The sequence below is a fragment of the Scyliorhinus canicula genome, chromosome 5 (genome assembly GCF_902713615.1).
Source record: "Scyliorhinus canicula chromosome 5, sScyCan1.1, whole genome shotgun sequence".
Classification (NCBI taxonomy): domain Eukaryota; kingdom Metazoa; phylum Chordata; class Chondrichthyes; order Carcharhiniformes; family Scyliorhinidae; genus Scyliorhinus; species Scyliorhinus canicula.
This window is the reverse complement of record NC_052150.1, coordinates 80,493,866-80,520,355: the sequence shown is the minus strand read 5'-3', so window position 1 is coordinate 80,520,355 and position 26,490 is coordinate 80,493,866. Positions and strand designations below refer to the sequence as shown.

General features: G+C 45.0%; 1 protein-coding gene across 1 annotated transcript in view; it reads left to right on the top strand.

The window, feature by feature from the left end:
* The window catches only part of cpvl (carboxypeptidase vitellogenic like), a 152,155-nt gene that overhangs the window by 27,177 nt on the left and 98,488 nt on the right, over positions 1-26,490 (top strand). Inside the window, exons 4-5 of the mRNA XM_038797278.1 lie at positions 8,430-8,544; positions 11,310-11,368. Coding sequence (XP_038653206.1) covers positions 8,430-8,544; positions 11,310-11,368 — 174 coding nt within the window. The remainder of the gene's footprint in view (positions 1-8,429; positions 8,545-11,309; positions 11,369-26,490) is intronic.

Sequence of the window (26,490 nt, the reverse complement as noted above, 5' to 3'; positions counted from 1 at the left end):
ATTGGTGTCTACTCGTGCTGCCCGGTGTAGATTGTTGGCCGCCTTATGGCCTTGGAGGCCAGTCCACCTGGTCACACTCCCCAAGCCAACTGCTGCTGCCACCACCACCACATCAGGAACCCCCAGGCGAGACAGCAGTCAGAGGGCTTCTGGAACACAGGCCCCAGCTGGGTCCCAGTCAGATGCTGAGCCTGTGATACAGAAGTACCTGGAGCTGATTGAGATGATAGGATGCAGCTGGGACATTCAGCCGGAGATGTCAGCATCACTCCAGCAGATCCGTAGCCACCTGGAGGGGTCCCAGAGGCCACGGGCACAGAAGATGGTGCCGGCAGTGCGTAGCACCAAGGCCAACACTGCTAGGGTGGCGACCGCAGTGGAGAGCTTGGTGCACGACGTCGGCACCATTAGTGAAGGTGTCCAAGGCATCGCACAGTCGGTGACGGCCATGGCTGAGGGTCTCGGCAGAATGTCCGACTCACTGGGGGATGTCACCCAGTACCAGGCCTACCTTGATGAGGTTCTGCAAGACATTTGCCGCTCTCACATGGGCATGGCCCAGACACTGCAGAGCTTGGCCCAGTCGCAGGTGGGCACTGCCTAAGGTGCTGCAAAGCATGTCCCAGTCACTGAGGATCATCACTGAGGGCGTTGGCACGATGGTGCAAACCATGGGGAGCCGCCAGGGCTGGCAGAGCCAGATGATGCAGGGGCAGGCATCCGTGGCTCCAACAGCTGCCCCTCCGTCCCAAGGTGGACGGGGGGTAGGTAGGGATTGGGAAGGGGTACAGGGGGTTGGGGGCTTGGGAGGGCGGCACCATCAGGAGTTTGGGCGATTATAAAACCCATTTAAACACGCTTGAGGACAACCAGTATGATGCCTCTGCCACTTAATCCGAAATGCTGGTCGAACTCTGATCCCTTGGCCAATCTCTCCAAGCATCTCCCCCTCCCCGTGGCACCCACTTACCCTCTGGCCATGGACATGTCCCTGGAGCTGTGTCCAATCTCCTGGGTGTTCAGCTGTTGGCTGCTGCGTGTGTGGTGTTGCCTCCCGCAGTGTTCAAGCATTGTGCCCAGGCATCAAGGTGTGATTGAGATGCTAGGCAATGACTCCCACATGCTACATGGCCTGTCCACCCACAGGTTGTGTGAAGTGCTCACTTAACCACGATTGCCAATTCCCTATCAACAATAGCCTTCCGCTGCACGGCCAGAGGCCTCGGCAGTCGGTGGGGTTTATGGATCATCGGTGGGGCAGAAGAGCAGGGACAAAGGTTATCCCCAAATGGGTAAATGATCCAGGGATTGGCATGGTGGTGCCACGAATAGTTGCCCCCCAGTGGCCCCCCCCACCCTCCTATGGCAGCCCACCATTGCCGGGGGGGCGGCAATCCCAGGCCCCCGGGCTCTTTGCCTCTGATCAAAGATGGCTGCTCACTTCCTTGGCTCCCCACAGAAGCTCTTCTGCCAGGTTCACGTTTTTCAAAAGGACGCCAGCGTGACCACTTACTGGAGAGGCCATTTGGGGTGGCTCCTGTTCATTGTATGAAATGGGGCTTAAGAGGTGATAATTGGTTTCTCGCCACGCTCCGGCGAAATCCCGATTTCGTCTATGGTAGCGAGTTAGTTGCATCACAAACTATTTGGCGTCTGGCGTGGTTCTCGTTGTTGGCCTCTCCCGCTATTCACCGGTCTCTTTTCGCTTGAGCGACTGTGTAACAAGGACCGAAGATCACACCCTTAATGTGGGCTAAACCTGGTGAGAAACTCCCCAGGGCCCATAAAAGTGACTGTGTCATTGAATAGCGGTGGGGAACTTGCCGGCAGAGCCAGCGGGAAACCCTCTGAAAAACCTCCACAAATGAACTTAGACATTTTTCCAGAAAATCGCGCCCCTGGAGGTTTTGTGAGGATGGGCGGGATTCTCAGACCCCCCCGTCGGGTCGGAGAATCACCGGGGGACAGCGTGAATCCCGCCCCCGCCGGCCGCCAAATTCTCTGGCACCGGAGATTCGACGGGGGCGGGAATCGCACCACGCCGATCGGCGGGCCCCCTCCCCCCGGCGCTTCTCTGGCCCGCGATGGGCCGAAGTCCCGCTGCTGTGATGCCGGTCCCACCGGCGTGATTTATACCACCTCCCTTACCGGCGGGACCAGGCGAAGTGGGCAGGCTCCGGGGTCCTGGGGAGGGCGCGGGGCGATCTGGCCCCAGGGGGTGCCCCCACGGTGGCCTGGCCCGCGATCAGGGCCCACCGATCCACGGGCGGGCCTGTGCCGTCTGGGCTCTCTTTCCCCTCCGCGTCGGCTGTGTCAGCCTCCGCGATGGCCGACGCGGAGGTGACCCTCCCTGCGCATGCACGGGGATGACGGCAGCAGCTGCTGACGCTCCCACACATGTGCGGACTTCTGCCGGACGACGGAGTCCCTTCGGCCCCGGCTGGCGTGGCGCTAAAGGCCTTCCACGCCGGCCGGCAGGGCGCAAACCACTCCGGCGAGGGCCTAGCCCCTAAAAGTGAGGGCTTGGCCCCTAAAGGTGCGGAGGATTCCGTACTTTTGGGGTGGCCCGACGCTAGAGTGGTTCACGCCACTCCATCCTGCCGGGACCCCCCCCCCCCGCCCACCAGGTAGGGGAGAATCCCGCCCGATATCTTTGACCAAAACCGGGTAAATCAACACCCAAATGTGGTGGAATTTCAAGTGCAGATTACATCCATCATAAATTGAATTTCTGTGATATTTGTTAGTTTGAAAAATATTTAACTGGAAGTTAGCCACAGTCCCACCTACAAAACTGACCACAATCTCAGATCAAATTATCACCATGGACAAGTTTCCACTAATTGTATCAGTTTGTGGACCTTTTGAGGAGAATCTACAAAGTAAGCTTTTATTTGTAGGGCATTGTTGGACACATTTTAAAACTTTTATTCTTGTTAATTTGCTAAGAAACTGAATACAGTACACCAAGGAAACAAGTAAATGTTTTTGTATAGTCTTTTAAAGTTATGTTCACTATTTCAAATTGGGGTATTCATAGGTTGCTAAATAGCCACTAACTAATAAAATGTGAAAACTATTGTCAACTGTATTAATAAATCTACGTCCAGTTACCACTCTTAAATATATCATTATATTTAATTACATTTTTTAGATTGCTTTTACATGTTGCCTGATTATGATGGTGTGTGGCAGATGTTTACACTTGGCAATACATAAGTGAGTTTGAACAGAAATTTGAGCATAAAACACTGTAAACTAACTCAATTTTAAGTGTAATTTACCACAAGACTGCTGATTGAGTCCAAAATGGAATGTGCAAAGTCTATAACCAATAATGTCATAAAAATCGCCCATGCAATGTACGATTGCAACACTTTAACTACTTCTGCCTTTCTTTTTTGCCTTGTTGAAGACAGTAATCCGTGTGTTCCTCATTTGTGCAAGCATGCATTCTCTCTCACACACACAACACACACATACTGAGGTGGTGTATGCAATTTTGTGTGTTTTTCTATAGAATAGGAATTAGAAACTCTTCATTCTGCTTTTGAAAACAAGAAATTGCATTTACAGTCTCGCAATCAATAAATTACTTCTGAAGTGTCAACTTGGTAACTGCAGTCAAGTGCAGTAGCCAATTAGCATGTGCAAAGTAGAGCTACATTTAGGAAAATTAATTTTGTTCTGAATTGGGGAGGTGTGCGGTGCTGAGGAGCTGAAATATAGTGGTGAACTTTAACCCCTTCCTAAACAGATGTGTTGGGGTCAGGTTAGCTGCTGACATTGACAAAATCTCAAGCCTGACTCCAAACCGCCTACTCCTGGCTTTAATGGTGGCAGGGCAAGGGGTAAGCAGCCAATTTAAATATTATATTTGAATAAGGCCAGCAGTCGCTGATTGAACCTACTTTGCAGGTTTAACAGTGGCCGGCCATGTTTCTCAGGCCATGAGAAACCTGGAGGCTGATGGGAGGCGAGGACAGCTTTAGGTGAGAACATAATTGCCATTACAGTACTGCTATGGGCCAGTAATGGCAGGGGTACTTCCTCCCAACCCCGAAGCTCCACCTGCATCGGATATTCCCAAAGACCCCCAAGATTGGGAGTACCCCGCCCTGCGATCCCAGTAGCAACGGCAGGTTTTCTACCTGCTCCTGTGGTCTGATCTGGAGTCCAATAAGGCCAACTGTCAATCAGGCTGACCTGCGGGTGGGGAACTTGTCAAAGACAAGTTGAAACTCCACAGCGTGCTGAGAAACCCACGGCCTGCCCTGTTAATATTGTGACTGTTTAATGTTGCTCATACTGTACCACAATTTATACATTTATATTATGAACTTGTAATCTGAGTTAATCTCTGTTTCTAAAATTGAACCTGTTTATCTCCTACATTACACAATTAGCCACGATACTTTACGTTTAACTAATTAGCATAGAGTGAGCACATGCTTGAAGAACATTCAGGACTGTCACCCTGAGAAGAGCAAAATTTATTTCCTCAGTCTTTCTAGACTTGCCTCTAGAGGGCAGTAGTAGGTAACTACACATATTACTCCACTCACTGTTTCTGGAACCTGCTCCACATACAGCTTGTACATTGTGAGTTGCCTCCCAGACATTTTAGGCAGTTGCCTTGCAGTTTAAAGCTTATGTGTTTATCTGTCTGTTTATATTTATTGATATAATCCACAGGTTATATGAAAGAAGTTTGTTTGTCATAATTACTTCATCACCCCTCTGCTCGCTGACCTGTGTTATCTCCTGGTACACCGGTGCTTTAACTTAAAATTCCCATCCTCATGTTCAAGCCCCCTCCCTATTTTGCAATCTCCTCCAACTCTACAAATTCAAGGCTGTGCCTTCGTCCAAGAATGGCCTCTTATGCACCCCTTTGAGGAAGTAATAAGCAAACTACACTTTCTCCTAGTCAAAACATGCTTTGAATCAATGAAACCTTGAACACTGAATCTAGTTTTAGACACCAATAAATAAGTGCTGTATGCAGTTGGCAATATGAAGCCATTAGGGGCAGCACGGTGGCACAGTGGTTAGCATTGCTGCCTACAGCGCTGAGGACCTGGGTTCGAATCCCGGCCCTGGGTCACTGTCTGTGTGAAGTTTGCACGTTCTCCCCGTGTCTGCGTGGGTTTCACCCCCACAACCCAAAGATGTGTAGGGTAGGTGGATTGGCCAAGTTAAATTGCCCCTTAATTGGAAAAAATAATTGGGTACTCTAAATTTATAAACAAAAAAAAAATATGGAGCCATTAGTTCATGGGATGTCGGCATCGCTGGCTGAGTCAGCATTTATGGCCCATTCCTAGGGGATGGTAAGAGTCAACCATATTGCTGTGGGTCTGGAGTCACATGTAGGCCAGACCAGGTAAGGATGACAGATTTCCTTCCGTAAAGGACATTAGTGTTTTCACGACAATCCTTTCATGGTTATCATTAGACTGTTTTAATTCCAGAATTTTATTGAATTCAAGTTTCACATTCGAACCTGAATCCCCAGACCATTTCCCTGGGACTCTGGATTACTGATCCAGTGACGATACCACTAGGCTACCCCCTCCTCATTTGAGGAAAGATTGTTGAAAATTGAGGATTTTCAGCCTGGAACAGAATAATTGAAGAATCTGCTGTTGTGTTTGTATCTTTATAGTCTTTCCTTGAAGAATAGAGCAAATGCCTATTATGTGGTTTGCAGTTTCCTTTTTCTTGACAGAGGCAGGCGGAAGCACAGAGTGTCGGGTGGTGTGTAGGTGGCTGAAGCAGTCAAAGGAGACTTCAATAGACATAGGGAATAAAGAGGACTGGAGAGAGAACAGACTGAATAACAAACTGGGGAAGCCACGGTAGAATGGAAAGAAAGCAGGGGATAATTAAGATGAGTGGCAGGAAATAGGACGGAAAGGATGGCACAACTGGATAGAAATGAGGCACAATGGATAAAAAGATGAAATGTGGGCCATCAACCTGGTCAGAAGCATAAGTTGCAGAATGAGCACAGGGAAGGAAGTGGAGAGGGGATGTTATATTACGTGATCGTAATATGTCATTACTCTTTGCTTTACTTCCAGAGTGGTCTGATGGTTAGATTTCAATGAAACCACCAATCTTCAATTTAAAGCAAATTAGATTTAATGAATAATAGATTATCATAGATTATCATAGGTTTTAGAACATAGAACATAGAACAGTACAGCACAGAACAGGCCCTTCGGCCCTCGATGTTGTGCCGAGCAATGATCACCCTACTCAAACCCACGTATCCACCCAATACCCGTAACCCAACAACCCCCCCCCCACTTAACCTTACTTTTAAGGACACTACGGAGAAATTTAGCATGGCCAATCCACCTAACCCGCACATCTTTGGACTGTGGGAGGAAACCGGAGCGCCCGGAGGAAACTCACGCACACACGGGGAGGACGTGCAGACTCCGCACAGACAGTGACCCAGCCGGGAACCGAACCTGGGACCCTGGAGCTGTGAAGCATTTATGCTAACCACCTGCTACAGTGCAGAAGGAGGCCATTCGACCCATCGAGTCTGTACCGGCTCTTGGAAAGAGAACCCTACCCAAGGTCAACACCTCCACCCTATCCCCATAACCCAGTAACCCCACCCAACACTAAGGGCAATTTTGAACACTAAGGGCAATTTATCATGGCCAATCCACCTAACCTGCACATCTTTGGACTGTGGGAGGAAACCGGAGCACCCGGAGGAAACCCACGCACACACGGGGAAGATGTGCAGACTCTGCACAGACAGTGACCCAAGCCGGATTCGAACCTGGGACCCTGGAGCTGTGAAGCAATTGTGCTATCCACAATGCTACCGTGCTGCCAATACCAATGAGTTTGTTCACTCTTACAGAACTATAACTGATAATAAAGAAAATCAGAAGAAGTATTAACTATGTTTAACTACACGTGCCAACTAAGCTATATCTCTCTAACTCTCTGCTGTCTAGTCACTCCTGGTTTGAAGAGACTCAAGATCCTCTGAGTTCAGTTTATATACCTGAATCTAGTGCCGCCATCTAGTGGTTGTTTAACACTATGATGCAGTTGTTAACCCTTCATATACCAACATATATACAGATCATTACAGGGACATTACAGTGGAGTGTGGGGACGGCAACAGAAGTAGCTACGTAGAGAGAATGGGGCATAGACAGTGAGAGCCAGATGCACAAAGAGATTAGGTGACATTGAGATGACAATGAAGATTTGTTGCTAAAGACATAAAAAGAAAACTGGATGCCCACAATAATCACTTAAAATCATGACACTGTACTGAGGGGGATAGAAAAATCTGGAGGAAGTTTGGAGAGACAGGTACCTTTCAGAAAGGGGGCAGCTTCACTGTGTCACAAACCTTACAGGAGTAAATGTTGGGAGTAACTGAAATGCGATGTGCGTATTTGGGAAATTTGAACCTCGCCAGGTTAAACTAGGTGTGGCACCGAGTCATGAGTGAAGTAATATGTGGTGGTCTCCCTGCAGGTATGGAAATTGAATACTATATGATCCTTGCAATCCTTGCAGTATTTCTCAAGCTGAATCTGAATATACAGGATGATATTTTCCAGGCCTTCCCACCAGGGGATCTTCTGGTCCCACCCAAGGTGACCCCCCCACCCCTCATGGCGGGTTCCCCAGTGGAGAGATGGCGATTCACACAAATCACCGTGGAGACCGGTTAGACCTGAAGATCCTGCTGGCAGCCAATGGCGAGCTGCCTCTGACACCGGAAGACATGCTGCGGAGGTGTGGGTTGAGGGCAATGCCCATCCAGGGGGAATCCCACCCACAGGCTATTTTTTTCTGCACCTGTTCTTTTGGGTGGATTTGGTGATGGGAATGGAAAATCCCATGAGTGGTCTAAATCGTGTTTTATGTTGGCTTGACTGAATGATGCATTTGTGGAGAAGAGAGGTGTTGTATTCTCCTTTCAACCTGATGGACAAGAGCACAGATACAATCATCATTTAAGAATAAATACCTTTATAAAAGTGTGATTTTCATTTTACAGCACAGGACTTTTTTAAGACCATCTGCTGGTTGGTTTTACCATCATAATGGAGTCAACAAAAATGCAATTATTGACCATATGGAATGGTCAGTCCCTCCCCCACGGACGTCTAGAGGCACTGAAATTTGCAGGGTCTATAAAGACACCTTTATTTGTTGCACTCCTTCCCCAGGTGGTGTATTAAACTTGCTATCTGTTATTTCTTGTTCATTGTCTTCTGGGTTTGTTTTGAAGAATTCTTTTGTAGATGGTTAAATAGGTTATAATGGTCCACACTCATTTCTTCCCCTTATCCCCAAGGCATTTTCCCCAGACCTTATGCCATTCATCATTTTAGTGTTTTTATTTGTGACTTAATGATAACTGTATGCTTTTACAGACGCTCCCAGAGAATGCCCCTGTATTGCTGTGGCTTCAAGGTGGCCCCGGAGGCTCATCAATGTTTGGGCTTTTTGTTGAACATGGGCCATATGTTGTTACTAAAAATCTTACATGTAAGTATAACTTTGATCTTATAAGTTGGATATGTTGATTCAATATCCCCAAATCTAACTGTTAGTCTTCCTTTGAGATGTGTGTACTTTTTCCTTGAATGTTTTGAAGTGGCCGCTCTGTTATTAAAAAATACGCTTGTTTGAAGTTTTCAATATATTCTGAATTATTGTTTCCTGCTTTAATGTAAAAAGCTAAGCTGAAATGTATATAGGTCTCTAACTGATGTTGAATTATTTAACTGTGTGGTTCCGGAAAGGGCCTACAATCGTTCTTTTTTACAAGTGCCTGTTTTCGGCTTGGACATTGCCCATGCACAGAAGCACACTGCACAAGGATAAATGATCATTTAGTTTACTTGACGATTGTACGATTCAAGAAATGTCACTCACTTCACTTCTCCATTACTCATCCCACCCCCATTGTTGCGGGAAAAAAAACAGTGAAAGAGCGATCAGGTTTTGTTGGGGTTGTGAGATAGCACTGTGTCTCCACTAACTAGCATATGCTATTTCAGATGGGAAGGCAGCAAATATGACCCTATTAATTAAGATTGGAGAGGGACAAAATGAGGAATTACAGACCTGTTAGCTTGACATCAGTGGAAGGGAAAATACTAGAATCTATTCCAAAGGATAAGATAACTGGGCATTTCGAAAAGAATGGCAGAGCCAACATGGATTTCTGAAAGACAAATTATGTTTGTCAAGCCTGTTCGGAGTTTTTTGAGGATGTTACTAGCAGGATAGAACAGGGAGAACCAGTAGATGTAGTGTATTTGGATTTTTGGAAAGCTGTTGATAAGGTCTCCCACAGGAGGTTAATAAAAAGAAAAATTAGGGATTGGGGGAAATATACTGGCATGGATTGAGAATTGGTTAATGGACATGAAACAGAGTAGGGATAAACAGATCGTTCTCAGGTTGGCAGGCTGTGGCGAGTGGGGTACTGCAAGGATCAGTACTTGGGCAGCAGTTATTCACAAACTATATCAATGATTTGGATGTGAGGTTCAAATGTAGAATTTCCAAATTTACTGATGATATGAAATTTGTGGGAATGTGAGTTGTGAGGAGGGTACAAAGAGGCTTCAAGGAGATTAGACAGGGAAAGTGTGTGGACAAGAATGTAACAGATGGAATAGTGGAAAAATGTGAAGTTATCTACTTTGGCAGGATAAACAGATTGAGGTGTTGATATCCAAAGGGACCTGGATGTCCTTGTTCACAAGTGGGTAGGGCCTTCCAAACCCACAACCACTACCATCTAGAAGGACAGGAGCAGCAGATACCTGGGAAAACCACCAACTGGAAGTTCCCCTCCTAAGTCACTCACCATCCTGACTTGGAAATATATCACTGTTCCTTCACTGTTGCTGGCTCAAAATCCTGGAATTTCCTTGCTAACAGTGTAGGGTGTACCTACACTTCAGGGACTGCAGCAGTTCAAGAAGGCAGCTCACTACAACCTGCTGAAGGACAACTAGAGATGGGCTATAAATGCTGGCCCAGCTCACAGTGCCCACATCCCGTAAAGTGCATTTTTTTAAAAAAGGGAGGCTAACATGCAGGTGTAACAAGCAATTAGGAAGGCAAATGAAATGTTTGACTTTTTTGAAAGAGGATTCGAGTACAGGAAGAAAGAAGTCTTGCTGCAGTTGTGTGGAACCTTGATGAGACCACACCCGGAGTATTGTGTGGAGCGTCAGTCTCCTTACCTAAGGAAGGATATACTGGCTATAGAAGGATTGCAGCAAAGGTTCATCAGACTAATCCCTGGGATGACAGGATTGTCTTAATGAGGAACAATTGAGGAGATTGGGCCTGCACTCTCCAGAGTTTAGAAGAATGAGAGATCATCCCATTGAAGAGTACAAAATTCTTACAGGGATTGACAGTGTGGCTGCAGGAAGGATGATTCTCCTGGTTAGGGGTTGAAGGCGAGGGGGTGTCGGTGGGCGGGTTCTAGTTCCAGGGGACAGTGTCAGAACAGGAGGTAGGCCATTTAGGACTGGGATGAGAAGGGATTTCTTCAGTCAGAGGGTGATAATCATTGGAATTCTCTATCCCATAAGGCTGTGGAGAATTAGTTATTATGTTCAAAGCAAAGGTTGATAGATTTCTAAATAACATTACAGGGAGAGTGCAGGAAGATGGTATTGAGGTGGAAGATCAACCATGATCTAGTTAAATGGTAGAGAATGCTCACATTCTTGCATGTTCATTAACTTTCCTATACAGAACTCCTTATATGTATGAATATCATTATACTGTTTACAACATATATCCAGCAACAAGAAGCCACTGCTCCAAATTGTGGTGCAGATTGGGAACTTCAAGTTGCAGAAATGCAGCCGGTGCCCATCCATGTTTGTGAATCTTTATGAAAATCTTTCATTACAATAGAATATTCAAATTAAGTATAAAGTTACTGACTTAAAAATAGTGGTATTGAAATTCATGAGCTAATCTGAATGTTGCTGCTTTCTGTTCTTGACGATCATTTTGTTCATGGTATTAGTCTGGCTGGAGATTGGCATAGCGACACATTACTTGGTGCAAAAATGGGTTTCTAACTTTGCTTTAAGTCATACGTCCTCAAAAACATTTGACCAAACTTCTAAAAATGTAAGGATTTTGTAACCAGTTGTATTGGCTTTGAGAAATAATCATCAAGGAGGCCTAATTTTTTAAATTTTAAAATCAGTGACCTTTGTTTTCAAATCTATTTTTTTCCCATATGTGTATATATACATATATGCATCTAGTGGAGGCGCGAAAGGTACCATGGACATCAAAATATTCAATGCTGTACATCGACAATCCTGTAAGTTTTCTTACTATTATGTGATTTTATTTGCATAACTTATTTAGTGGCAGGTTCTGGAAGGGTTGTATGTCCAAGAGGTGGCCTTATGAGAGCCTGTCTACAACAAAATGTCGCTGAAAGAAAATTCTAGAATTTACAGTGCAGAAGGAGGCCATTTGGCCCATCGAGTCTGCACTGGCCCTTGGAAAGAGCATCCCACTTAAGGTCACAATTCTAATCTATCCCCATAAACTCAGGAACCCCACCTAACCTATTTGGACATTAATGGCAATTTAGCACAGCCAATCCACCTAACCTGCAAACCTTTGGAATGTGGGAGGAAACCGGAGCACCCGGAGGAAACCCACACATACACGGGGAGAGCGTGCAGACTCCGCACAGACAGTGACCCAAGCCGGGAATTGAACCTGGGACCCTGGAGCTGTGAAGCATTTGTGCTAACCATTATGCTACCGTGCTGCCCGTTCTGAGTCTCCCTGGGAATTTTCTTGATTTATGAGAAATCCCAGTTTCCAATTTCCTGCACTTCACTCAGTTCAACGAGTATCTTAATTAAAGCTCTGTGAACATCGGCGGTGAACCTATGATTTACATTACATTACAAGCTTGGTGCTTCAAACTATAAATATTGCAATAGCATAATAAATACTAAATTATTTGATGCACCAGTGGTACTCACAACTTCTTACATGGCCCGAAAGGTTACAATTCGACCAGCAGATAAGCAAAACCCCAAGTTTACAGACAACTTCCAAATCTGAATAAAAGTGAAACTCACTGATGGCAAATTTTACAGTTACACCTTAAAATTAGCTGGTTGGGGAGAAATAAATTCTGCTTTTGTGTTATGTAGCATAACTGTCAATGGTTTCCTTCATGCTTGTTGCAGGAAAATATGTTTATATATAGCGCAAGCAACTCCAGAATCGAGAAAATGAGGCAAAGATTTTCAGGGTTCATCGATTCCGGCCCCGGATCACTGTCCTTGTGGAATTTGCACATTCTCCCTGTGTCTGCGTGGGCCTCACCCCAACAACCCAAAGATGTGCAGGATAGGTGGATTGGCCACGCTAAATTGCCCCTTAATTGGAAAAAAATAATTGGGTAATCTAAATTTATAGAAAAAAAAGAATTTTGGGGTCCTTTGGGGAAAGGCAGGAAGGCTTGAGAGCTGACAAAATGCCTCGGGCAAGATGTGGGAGGACTTCCTAAAGTCGTCTTGCTGTCATGCCAAATTGCCAGCAAATTGGTGCCCGCTGTGTGGCCAATTGAACCGTTTAAAGTGGCCTATTAATGTTCACTTTCTACCTCCAGGGTCGACAAAGAGTTGGGATAAATGGGTATTTTTCTGGGTGGCACAATGTAACTAGTGGGTGCCACAGGGTTCGGTCCTTGGACCCCAGCTATTTACAATCTATATTAATGACTTGGATACAGGGATAGAAGGCTCTATAGCCAAATTTGCAGATGACACAAAAATAGGTGGAGCAGTAAGTTGCAGTGAGGAAATAAGAACCTTACAAATGGATATAGATAGGTTAGGAGAGTGGGCCAAAATGTGGCAGATGGAGTTTAATGTGGATAAGTGTGAGGTCATGCAGTTTGGTCAAAAAAATGGAACGGCAACTTATCTAAATGGGGAGAGACTTTGGGGTGCTCCTATGCAGAGGGATCTGGGTGTCCTTGTGCATCAGTCACAGAAAACGAGCATGCTGGTGCAACAGATAATAAGGAAAGCAAATGCAATGTTGGCATTTATAGCAAAAGGAATTGAGTATAAAAGTAAGGAAGTGTTGTTGCAACTATACAAGGCATTGGTAAGACTGCACCTGGAGTATTGTGCACAGTTTTGGTCCCCTTATTTGAGGAATGATGTAGTGGCATTGGAGGCAGTTCAGAGGAGATTCACGAGATTGATTCCAGAGATGAGGGGCTTGTCATATGAGGAGAGATTGAACAGTTTCGGCCTATACTCTCATGAGTTGAGAAGAATGAGAGGAGATCGAATTGAGGTATACAAGATGCTAAAAGGTATGGATAAAGTAGATGTGGAGCTGATGCTTCCTCGTGTGGGGCATTCTAAAATGAAAGGTCATAATCTTAGAATAAGAGGTATCAAATTTAAAACAGATTTTAAGAAAAACTACTTCTCCTAAAGGATTATGTGAATCTGTGGAATTCTCTACTCCCGATTGCGGAGAATGCAGGGTCAGTGAGCAAATTTAAGGAGGAGTTAGACAGATTTCTAATTGGTAATGGGTTGAAGGGTTATGGAGAATGGGTGTAGCCACCGAAGTTGGCCATTTCCCTGAATACAAAATGGAGGAACGCAAAGCATATAGGATAAAATGGACAATGTTTGCAGCCCCAGCAGGCTGCACCTAGCAGGTGTGGATTCTGTCTGCTAAGAAAGCAGACAGCACCGAAACGAACATTCCGTATAATGAGGCAATCACCGGGATAATTAGCATGTTAATGGAACGATTCTAGAGACAATGGACACAATTGGGGAAGCAACTGCAACATTGTAAAGGATACCAGACACTCGGGCACCAGCAAGGTTTGAAAACAAAGAGCCTGAAGGCCCGCCCAGTAGCTAAGGAACAGCCTCAGTATTGGGGGGGATTCAAACATATCGATTGGGAAGAGGCCCAATCGATTCCAAGCAAGTAAGGGAGTCTGCCCAAAGGGGCGCGGATCCCTGGGACCTATAAAAGACAGGTCCCACACATGGTTCAGTCTTCTCGTCCAGCCCTCCTCTCTCTTTGACCAGCACTCCTCCGTGGACCAGCACCTTGACCAGCTTTTGCCAAGAAGACCTTGAACGAGAGAGAGGAGAGGGTTCGGACAGCAGCCGCCAGCAAGTAAGTGTCTCACAACGATCGCTACCAGAGATAGACACTCCTGACCCCTTTTAACTTATGCCAACCTGAAGTCTGCAGACCAGAGCAGAGCAAGAGGCCTTGTTCCCTGACCCGGCAGTTCCTTCGAGATAAGTATTAGTTTATTTAGCGGTAGGAATAAGTTTAATCCTTTTAGCGTGTGCATGGGCAGATATTATAATTGTATTATAATAAACTCAGTTGTTTGGACTTACTAATTGGTGTATGGTTTTATTGCTTTGAACTTCATCTTGAACTTGTGGCGGTGTCTTAACGATACCTGGCGACTCCAGAACTAAGTAAAGAAACAGAGCCAAATTGAGTGTTAAGCACACTCACCCAGAACGACCAACATGGGCAGGCCGGTGGAGTTGAGGCCAGGATGGGATCAGCCAAGATCACATTCAGGGTGTTATGCTTGGGCGGCTAAATTGCCTACTCACGCTCCTAGGTCATGTGTTCTAGGGAGGAGATACTCTGGCTGATTTCACAATCCAGTTCTTGGTCTGTAACATTGTAGGTAGCAAATGAGGAACACATCAAGCATGATAAAATGGCGGAGCAGACACGATGGGCCGAATGCCTAATTCTGCACCTATGTTTTATGAACTTACCCTTACCACTTACCTTCCCACATATTTTTATGTCGTCTGCAAACTTTTCAACAGTGAAAATTTTGAAAGCACTTCACTTCACTTTCATTTTCATTTTTCATTTCATTCATTTCATTTCATTTCATTTCATTCACTTGTCCAAGTAATTAATATATATTGCAAATAATTGTGGCCCCAGCATGTATCCCTGTGGCACTTCACGAGTTACAGGTTGCCATCCTGAAAATGTCCCTCTTAACCCAACTCTCTGTACTACCCGAACATCAAGGGCTGTTCTATTATTAAGTAGCCTTTTGTGTGTTACCTTATCAAACACTTTTTGGGAATCCAATTATATTATTTACTGGTAATATACTTGCATATCCTGCTCATTACCACTCAAAGAATTCTAATAAATTTGTCCGGCATGATTTTCCCCTTCATGAAGCCATGCTGACTCTGGTTGTATTTTGCATTTCTAAATGCTCTGTTATTACATCCTGTATAATGGTATCTGACATTGTCCCAACAGAAGTTAAGCTAACTGGCCTATAGTTATTTGTTTTTTGTTTCCCTCCTTTTTTCAATAAAGGTGTTACATTGACAGTTTTCCGATCCTCTGAGGTGGGACTTTTCCAGAATTTAAGGATTCTTGGAAGATTACTACCAGGGCAAGAATGTTAATTCAGCAGTAAATTAGGAGGGTTTTAGCAGCAATTTAATCAAAAGGGGAAGGATAATTAAGTGTTGATATGTTTCTTTGCAATAATCTATTGGTTTAATACATCCTTACTACTGACTTGAGTTTCATTTACCATCACCTTCTGCTGCTTGAGGATTCTTGTGTCAAAAAACAGTGCCAGGTTTTTCCCATTCTGTTGTTCATTTGCAATACAATTCCATCAATTTATGTAAAAGTCTCTTACATTGCACTCCAAACATCGCACTTTGTTCAGTTGTGGTTTCTTGCTTTTATATACATACAATTGAAAACGAAACACAAAAACAGGTTATTATTTCCAGCTGTTTTGGTTGACCTTGAGATACACTGACACTGTTGGTGAAGTAATCATAGAAATTGCAGCATTGAACAAAACTATTTGTTCCATCATGCTTGTGCCTGATCCAGCTGTTCAGTGGCACCTTTATTTCCATTTCTAAGCAGACATTTCTCTTAACCTCTTTACTGAGCAATGATTGATGATCACTCATTACTGAATCCCCAACCAGGAGAAATTTCCAGTTTGTGCTACCAAACCCATCACAACTTTAAAAACACCTATTATGTCACTTCTAAACCTTTCCTGTTAGCTAACCAATCCTCTTTACATGCTAAAATGTTACCCCATACACCATGAACTTTTAATTTGTAGAGTAACCTTTAATGTGGCACTGTTTCAAATTCTTGGAAATGCAAGAACAGCACAGATACAGGTTCCCCTTTCTTATTGCACCCTTATAGTTTCCTTTTTAAAGTGCTTGTTACCTCCTCAAATAACTAATAAATTAGTTAAACATTATTGCCTTTTCACAAAACCATGTTGGCTGCCTAATTGCATGTAGATTTTCCAAACACCCTGCTAACTTACATAATAATAGATTTTAGCATTTTTCCAAGACAGGTGTGAGGCTAACTGGCCTGTAGTTTCCTGCTTTCTGTTCCCTCGTTTCTTGAATAGAGGAGCTACATTCACTGTTGGACATTTCCAGAATATCGAGAGTTTTGGAAAATTAAAAGCAATGTATTAATATCTCAGCAGCCAATTCTTGTAAGGCCCTAGGATAAAGCTCATCAGGACCGAAGGACATATCAGCCTTTAGTTATTTTAAAAAATAAATTTAGAGTACCCAATTCTTTTTATTTCAATTCAGGACAATTTAGCGTGGCCAATCTTTTTGGGTTGTGGGGACGAGAACCACACAGACACAGGGAGAATGTGCAAACTCCACACGGACAGTGAACGGGGGTCGGGATCGAACTTGGGTCCTCGGAGCAGTGAGGCAGCAGTGCTAACCACTGCACCCCCCCGCTATGAGCCTTTAGTTCTAACTATTTTCTCACTATCCTTTCCCTGGTAATTTTACTCATTTTAAGTTACTTCCTTCTTCTCACCTTAATTTACAAGTTTTTCTGGGATGTTATTTGTGTCTTCTACAGTGACGAGTGATAGTAAATATCCATTCAATGTATCCAGCATTTCTTTATTTTCCATTATTAATTCCCCAGATGCACTCTCCAGAGGAACATACTCACTCCATTATTCTTTTGCATTTTAGATACTTTTAGAAACGATTACTTTATGTCTTTATATTTCTAACTAGTTTTCACTCATACTCTAATTTCTCCCTCCTTATTTTTAAAATCATTCTTTGCTGGTTTTCATAGTCTGTTCAATTTTCTGATCTGCCACTAATCTTCACAAAATTGTATGTTAACATAGAACATTACAGCACAGTACAGGTCCTTCGGCCCTCGATGTTGCGCCGACCTGTGAAATCACTCTAAAGCCCATCTACACTTCCCTTATCATCCATATGTTTATCCAATGACCATTTAAATGCCCTTGATGTTGGCGAGTCCACTACTGTTGCAGGCAGGGCATTCCACGCCCTTACTACTCTGAGTAAAGAACCTGCCTCTGACATCTGTCCTATATCTATCTCTCCACAATTTAAAGCTATGTCCCCTTGTGCTAGCCTACACCATCCAAGGAAAAAGGCGATCACTGTCCACCCTATCTAATCCTCTGATCATCTTGTATACCTCAATTAAGTCACCTCTTATAACTTCCTTTCATGCTGGCTCAATAATGAGCTCGACTGATCTCTGATGCTTTGCCTTTCAATTTGATACTATCTTTAACTTGCTTTGTTAATCATGAATGAAACATCTTTCTCCTGGAGTGTTTCTTTCTCGCTGTTGGAATGTATCTTTTCTGAGTGTTATAAAATATCTCCTTAAATATCTTCCACTGCACCTAAACAGACCTACCCCTTAACTTAATTCCCCAGTTCACTTTAGCCAGCTCTCTTCTTGGACCCTTATAATTTCCTTTTTTAAGTTTAATAAACTAACCCGTGACCCACTCTTCTGTCCCTCAAACTGTATGTAAAACTCAATCATGTTATGACCATTGCAACCTGTGGGTTCCTTTACTATGAGGTCATTAGTTTATCTTGTTTCATTGGACATTACCAGGTCAACCCTATGGTTAGCTCTATAACCTGTTGCTCCAAGAAACTGTTCTGAAAACACTCTATAAACTAATTTTCCCAGCTACCTCCGTCAATCTGATTTGGTCAATCCATATGTAGTTGAAAATCATCCATGATTATCGCTGTACCTTTCTCACCAGTCCCTATTATTTATTTGTGTATACTCCATCCCATAGTGTAGTTACTCTTAGGGGATCTATAAACTAGGGGTGGCAGATGTGGGGTGGAGTCAGGCTCACCAACACTGGATGCAGATCGGATGTGGCCATGGACTGGTTGATGAAGGCCCACTTTCATCACATTTGCCTTCATAAACCCTTGGCCTGACCTCTCACATATCCTCAGCCCCACTCGCACCCCATTCCCATGCATGCCACTTCATGCCAACCAATGCCCCCAATCAGTCCATGCAACCTTTAGTTCCTCATTCCCCCCCCCCCCACCACCCTATGCCAACTTACCCAGTATCCACCATGGCAGACCTCAGGAGCCAAGCTGAGATGAAATGAAACAAAGTTCTCAATATCTATTACAGACTTCACTATGTTAACAAAAACGTGCATTCATGAAAGCCTATTCAAAACATTGAAATCTCATCAAATACTTAATCCCTTACAAAGCATTTATATTCACAGCCGCATATCAAAAGACAGCGAATCATATAATAACCTCATTTAACTGTCAATCAAACTGAGCATAATTCCCCCACCCCCCACCTCGCTGTACAATGATAGAAAGCAGTGAAGCAGTAATAATGCTGTAATTGGTATTATTTTGGGTTATATCAACAAAAATCTATTGAAGCTAGTAACATAGAAGTTTTAACTCCCAGACACAGGTAGGTAGCTTTTACAATTTTTGTAGGGCAACCTATTCGAATAACTTCACAGCCTGCCAGCTCTACAGACCTTATTCGCCCTTCACAAGCATTTACTCCAATAATTTGGAAATCCCACACTACGGTTAAGGCCCTTTCGCCAGTGAAAATGGAAAATGGCGCTGCTGAGTTCCCCTCACGTTAGTCACATCTCACCTCCATACCCTGGCGAAAATAGGTTCTGTTGGAAATGGGGCTAGCACCTCTGGATTTGGATTCTGCCTGCCATTTTAAAAGGCCCCAGAGTGTCCACAGCTCTGTAAAAATCTAAGAGGGCTGGTTTAGCTCAGTGGACTAAACAACTGGTTTGTGATGCAGAACAACGCCAGCAGCGCGGGTTCAATTCCCGTACCAGCTGACCCGAACAGGCGCCGTAATGTGGCAACTTGGGGCTTTTCACAGCACTTCATACTTGTGACAATAAAAGGTTGTTATTATTATTACTACTCCCTACTCCCCTTTGGCCACAGCTTTCTCCTGGCCTGATCACTCTCCGTGTCAGTTGTTCCCCTTTAACACTGACCTGAGAACTGCTGTGACATCAGCATTAGCATGATCTTTAAACAGCAGTGAACAACCTATTACTGTCTGCGGCTTATCGGTTTGATGGTAATGGGACCAAATCCCAATATCCAGTGCACCTAGGGCATCACCATTCAGTTGCAGAAAATACCCTTGTGTCCATGCCCCAATATCTATGACTTTCCTTTTCTATCCATAATGGGGTACTTCACTTATTGGGATTGAATTATAACAGAAAGAAAGACTTGTATTCATTTAGCGCTTTTCATGATCTGTGGATGTCCCAACGTGCTTTATAGTCAATGATGTACTCTTTCAAGTGTATTTAGTGCAGTAACGTAGGAAATACAACAACCGACTATGTGCAGAGCAAACTCGTAAGGTGCAGACTGGCTTTAAGAAGTGTAAATCTTGCAAAAAACTTGGTCTTCCTGCTCTTCCAGCCACTCCGCAGTGTGTTTAGTGCTAGACTGCATACAAATACCATTTACATAGAAACATAGAACATACAGTGCCGAAGGAGGCCATTCGGCCACTGAGTCTGCACCGACCCACTTAAGCCCTCACTTTCACCCTATCCCCGTAACCCAATAACCCATCCTAACCTTTTTGGTCACTTAGGGCATTTAGCATGGCCAATCCACTTAACCTGCACGTCTTTGGACTATGAGATGAAACCGGAGCACCCAGAGGAAACCCACGCAGACACGGGGAGAATGTGCAGACTCCACACAGACAGTGACCCAGCAGGGAATCGAACCTGCGACCTTGGCACTGTGAAGCCACGGTGCAATTCACTGTTCTACCGTGCTGCCCTTTAAATGAGCAGGCAGCACAAAATTTGCATGTTGCCTGCTTCGGAAAGAGCAGATGAGGGTTAATCATGCACCATGATCACCTCACCAGTTTTCGGACCGTGCCCAATTCCCCCCCCCCCCCCCCCCCCCCCCCCCCCCATTGTATTTCAACTCACACCCCAAGTGGAGGAGGGTTGTACTTGGGAATCATTGGCTAGAGAGAAAATCAATATCATAGCTCTCCCCTGGCTGGGAACAAAGGATTTGTAATTGGATATTGGACAGTACAGGCACTTTCTTGAACAGAATATTCTTAAGGAATTTCTAGTGCTGGTATACCTTACAGATGATCTTCAGCTAACTTGACATTTGTAGGGAGCACCCAAAACTGAACATGAAAATTCCCTGTGTTAGTGGGGGAAAAGTCCAACATTTAAACGTTTTTCTCATTAGCTATGTAATTCTAGGGTGGTACGGTGGTGCAGTGGTTAGCACTGCTAGCTCATGGTGCCGAGGACACTGGGTCGATCCCAGCTCCGGGTCATGTCCATGTGGAGTTTGCACATTCTCCCGTGTCTGCCTGGGTCTCACCCCCAAACCCAAAAATGTGCTGCATACGTGGATTGGCCACGTTAAATTTACCCTTAATTAGAATTTCTTTTGAAAAACTATGCAATTCTGGTGAATCTTTGCAGTTTCCTTTCCATGATTCTAGCACCCTCTTCATAATAATGTCCCCATGCCTGTCTAATCAATGTTATGTGAAAATTCCCTTATTTCCATATTCAGCTGCTTGTTTATCAAAACTTGGTGTGAAGTTGGTCTTTTGCAGTAATGCAAAACTGGCAATAATGAAATGCCAGTCCGCGAGGACATGGCACAGGTGCCACACCATCTCCTTGTGCCTCATGCGGCATGCGCTGTACATCATTTGTTAGAATGACCAGCGACGCCAGTACATTCTGGGTCACTGCAGGACTCCCCCTCTGGGTCTCTCCCTGGCCTGTTGGGTGGCCGGGTCCTCAGGGTGTGGAGCGAGACGTCTCTGGCGTCAGTCTGCATCGCATAGCACCAGCACCACTAGGGAAACGTCTGCGTCCAACATCCCTGCCATAGCGTTCAATATCTGTAAGGACTTGGGAGAGGATTTATACTGACAAACAGCAGTGGCTCCCACCCTGGAACCCTCCATTCCCCACTGATTTCCCCAACCCCTCCACCCAGAAAGTCCTGCCCATGCACACCTGGCCTCAGCCCCCCCCCCCCTCACCAGAACCTGGACTCTGTACCCTGGACACCCGCTCGCAGCATCAACTGGACCGAGCTCTGGTCCCCTTCCCATGGCACTCACCCACTCTCCGGCTGTGGACATGTCCCATGGAGCTGTGTCCTATCCTCAAGGGTTGCCCCCGGAAGGGGTACACATAATTCAGGGATTGACATGGTGGTGCCATGCGCCTCCCAGTGCCTCTCCCCCACCCCCCCTCCAACTCTCCTATGGTGACCCATCCCCGCCAAGCACAAGATCAGCAAGTCCAGTGTCCCCGGGCTCTTTGCCTGTGAGCAAAGATGGCTACTCACTTGCTTGGCTCCCCAAAAGAAGCTCTTCCGCCAGGTTCATATTTTTAAAAAGGAGTACTAATCGGCGCCAGCGTGACCACTTGCTGGGAAGGCCGCTGAATCAAAGGAGGATAAGGGGAGGCTTCCGTTAATTGTATGATAATAGAGCTCAAGTGGTGATAATTGGTTTCTCGCCACGCTACATCGAGATCCCGATTTTGCTTAGGGGAGCAGGCCGATTGTATCGCAAACTGTTTGGCGCCTGGCGCGGTTCTCATTTTTGGCCTCTCCCGCTATTCGCCAGTCTCAATTCACTTGAGCGAGTCTGTAACGAGGCCGGAAGATCGCGCCCCTAGTTTCAACAAAGACCAATTTTATACTACGTACCCCCATTTCTTTTGCTACCTACACCCCCATCTTTTAAAGATCAGTTCGTCTCAAAATATACCTGTTCATCACATCTATTAAGGATCTTGTGTTAAGGGTAACAAAATTAGAAGCCAAACAGCTTCTAATTGTAGAATTCTCCAAATATCATGAATAATCATTGGAACCTAAGTTACTTCAGTATTTATTTAAACTTTCTGCCCCATAGGAATGACCTGAGCACTCCCCTGAAAGGGATTGGCCAGGTTAGCAGTTAATTACTAAAGCATTGCACCAGATTCTCAGACTGCCTTGAGCAATGCGAGTGGAGATCAGCTTTTATCACCCAATACTTGTGGAACTCCATAAAAACATTAAGGAAACTTACTAAAAAGACGTACTCTATAAAGTAAAGATTCTTTGATCCTGATCTCCGAACAGTTGCATTCTTTACCCCTTGGTTGTTGGTCAACTGTTTCATAATCTCTCTGCATCCTACTTTATTCCCAACACTACGTCCCCTCCCCCTCAGCTATTTTACCCAGTTATACTGAGTATAGGTTCAGCATGCTATATAAACGTAATTTTCAGAATTTGAACACAAATATATTCAGATGAAGATTATGGGCAAATAATATGCAATCAGATGACTCTTAACCTTTGCCCCAACACCCCCCCCCCCCCCCCCCACTCCCCTGCCAGCTACCTTTTCCAATGGCAAAGAGGTTTCATATTTTCTACTTTGCATATTCTAAAGCACTGTTCATTTCTGTTAAAATTGCAAAACATAGACATTCTCCCATGTAAAAAAGAATTTAATGTTATATTAACTGCATAAAAATGTTAGAACAATCTCAGGCTAGATCTGTTGGAAAAGGAGGTGGAATTACACTTTCATGGACTTAGGGCCCTCTTTAAACGGAATATACTAAACACGATACACAACAATGAGAATTGTCACAGGGCTGCTTAAACACAATTTATGATCATTTGTGGACCTCGGCATTTGTATTGCCCATGGTAGTGGTAATGAAACCACGAAAGTCAAATTCCAATTTATCTTTCTGTAATGTATCTGGCTTAGAGTGCATTCTAAAATAATTTTAATTCTCTCCCCACAGTCCCTCAGCACACTTATGTGCCAGTCCAAGTGGGGTGATATTACTTACCATTTTTCACTTGGACAGGTCATATTATACTGTCTGCATTAAGAAAAGTTCTCTGGCTTTAATTGAGTTTGAGAGCAACAGTCCACAAGCGGATTTGGAATGCATACAAATGTATGCTCAGTGGAGCACGCCAGGGCACCAGATGTGCATGCATAACCTTGTTGCCAAATACTGGGCGGTATTTAATGGTGAGAGCCCTGCGTCACCACATTTACAGAAGGCCCGCCAAATTAAGTGCAATTTAGGCATCTAACTGGACAGTAGAGGGCCTTCCCCAGGACCAATGACCCATGAGCAGAAGTTTTACGCACCGGGCGGCTGCTGGCATGACAACCACCCATGGCCTAGTGTCATCGCTGGATCTCAGGCTAGAAGTGAGTGATGGCAGGATGCAATTGTGGGGAGGGATGGTTACAGGGTGCAATTGTGGGGAGGGCATAAGGGGGTGCAGCAACAAGGGCAGGGGGTGGCTCTCAGCAGGCAGCCATTCCTGATGCTAGGTATCTTGATGAGGCAGTGTGTGCCTGTGAAAGGTGTTCACCTCCTGCACAGTCTGTCTATTGTGGTCCCCACCTGACAAATCTCCTTTTGGCCACTGGGTTAATGCTAGTGGTGGGGGAATGAGGCCTTTGAACAGCCATTAATTGTGCAGTTAAAAGTTTCAATTGGCCGGGGAAGAAGTGCTTCCATGGGCCTTTTATCTCATGTCCTTAATTGGGGTGGAGGCAGGAAGGCGATGGTCTTCACACCTGCTGCCCTGCCACTGAACTAAAAGCCACCCCGCCACCAAATCCATTATGGGGGAGGGTATTAAATACCATTCACTGTGTCTATCGATGTGTCATCTACTGACAAAAGGAGACAATTGCATCTGGTAAAATAAGAGAACGCGAGGGCAATGGTCTCAGCCTCCTTGTTTTCCAGCATCCTCCCATGTTACATAAAAAACACATGTTGGTGAAAATCAGTGAATCAAATTAATAATACTACTAGTGGTGAACGGCTCAAGAGGGACGTGGCAAAATAAGCAGGTTCTGAGTGACATGAACCAGCTAACCTAATTGCTATTAGTCTTTTAGCAATATAGCAGCACCCTCCTCCTCCTCCCCACTTCTACACACATTGCCAGCAATGTTGATTCAAAGGATAAGAGCGCCCATACAAGGCCTGCCTGTCTGTCAGAGAACCTCATGCACATGAAGAAAAGGCTCCAAATCTGAGGCACAATGAAAACTGAGAGAATACCGTCAGCCATTCTAATAACTCAGGCTGAAGAGAATCACACCGGATTCTGATTAGTGCAGCCTTGCTTCTGGCCTAGAGATTGGTAAGCCTCTTTCTTTCCATCCCCTCTACCCTTCCCAACCCAAGGCTACAGGCACGTGCATTCTATCCATTCATCAGTCAGTACATGTACTGTCCAATATGGCTCTGAGTCATCTGCCTGGGTTTAAGCCCTGACCTCCGCTTAGTTGCCAGATCTGAGTTAAGGTGGAAACAGTGAGGCTGCTGTTGATCTCAAATGTTGATGCCCCTGTTCCCTCTTCTTTCAATACTAAACACTGGTCATGGCCTTGTTGAAGGCCCTGAGACTGACGAGTCCTCTTTCTTTCCGCTTCCCCACCTTTCTTCTCTCCAAGGCCATGTGGCACACACACTCCACTATTAGCACCCACTACCTTTTTCTCAACCACCATTGAGTGAAAAAAATAGTGTCTTTTCAACCATTAACCAGCTTCCTACGCACACAGGGTGGTATTGCAGGGGGTCAAAGCAAGGGATTGAAATGAAGGTTCGCTACCTCAGCTCATGCAATACCAGACTACCTACTGATTTTTCTGGCCCTCGTTTCAGGTTTTGAGAAGTTCTAACTCCATCCATTCCATTCAATTATTAAAAGCAGTGAGTGTGCTATGATGATGAACAGACGCAAAATAAAAGCCTGCAGAGATGAATCTGTAAAAGCTAGTGTTATGAGAGGAACTTGCCCAACCATGTTGCAATTGTGTCCAACAATGGGAACTGTGCATGTACGGTCTTTGTGTCTGAGACTATTCCAATCATCTCGATACATAGGGGAACAGGAGAGACAACTAATGAATCAAACTAATTCACAAACCCCCGAACCCTTCTCGTGAACTGTGTCATGCCAAATTGAATTTGTGCTGGTGCAGGGCTTCCCACGTGCAGCTGAAAGTTGCACTGTGATTGGTCCTTGGAAGCAGTATGACTGAAGAGTCTTGCATTTTGCCAGTTCTTGGTAACCACATAAAAGAATCACAAAAAGTCTCTTCAGAAATATATGACCAAAATCATAATTTATTTGGGAAGGGAAGCCTGAACCTTTCATATTTATTGTCAACTCGGATACATGGATGAAAACCAGGCAAGGAAGCAGGAAATGCATAAATGCATATATTACAGGAAATATATACAAACGGTGATCTTCGGTGGCATTGCACATGGGAAATGTCAACCAATTAGCAACATTTCCATCAATTTGGGAAGCAGAGAATCCGAGTTAGAAGGAGCAGAGGGGCAGAATTTAGAATGCCCACTCGCCGCGGCTGCAAGTCTTGTCATGGCTGCTAAATCTCACAAGTGGACCATAACAGGATTTGCACCGGCATGATCTCGGTTTGAGATCAGCCCCACTCCCCTGCTAGTGACTTGATCAGGCTCACATCCAGAAAGGGTGTGAATCTGATTTCCATACATTTTAACTAATTTAAATGTACTTAAATGCACTTTTATGCCATAGCGTCTGCCCATTATGGATTCCCCCCACCCCCATCCCGGGGGCGTGACATCACACTGGCACAAATCATCCTGGTTTTCAAACGCGAAAACCAGTCATGATAACCACACCAGGGGTACAGCAATGCATGGTGGCCCGGGGGTTGAGGGCCAAGGCTAGGCATTACCCGGCACCTTGGCAATAGCAATTGGGCACTGCCGGGGGGGGGGTAACCCTCCTCCATTTGGGAGAGGTGTTCCTCTTATGTGTGGTGTGTGGGGAGAGTGTCCTGATTACAGTGCAGCGGCCATGGCGGGGGAAGAGCACTGGTGCTTCACAGCTCTAGGGTCCCAGGTTCGATTCCCGGCTTGGGTCACTGTCTGTGCGACGTCTGCACATT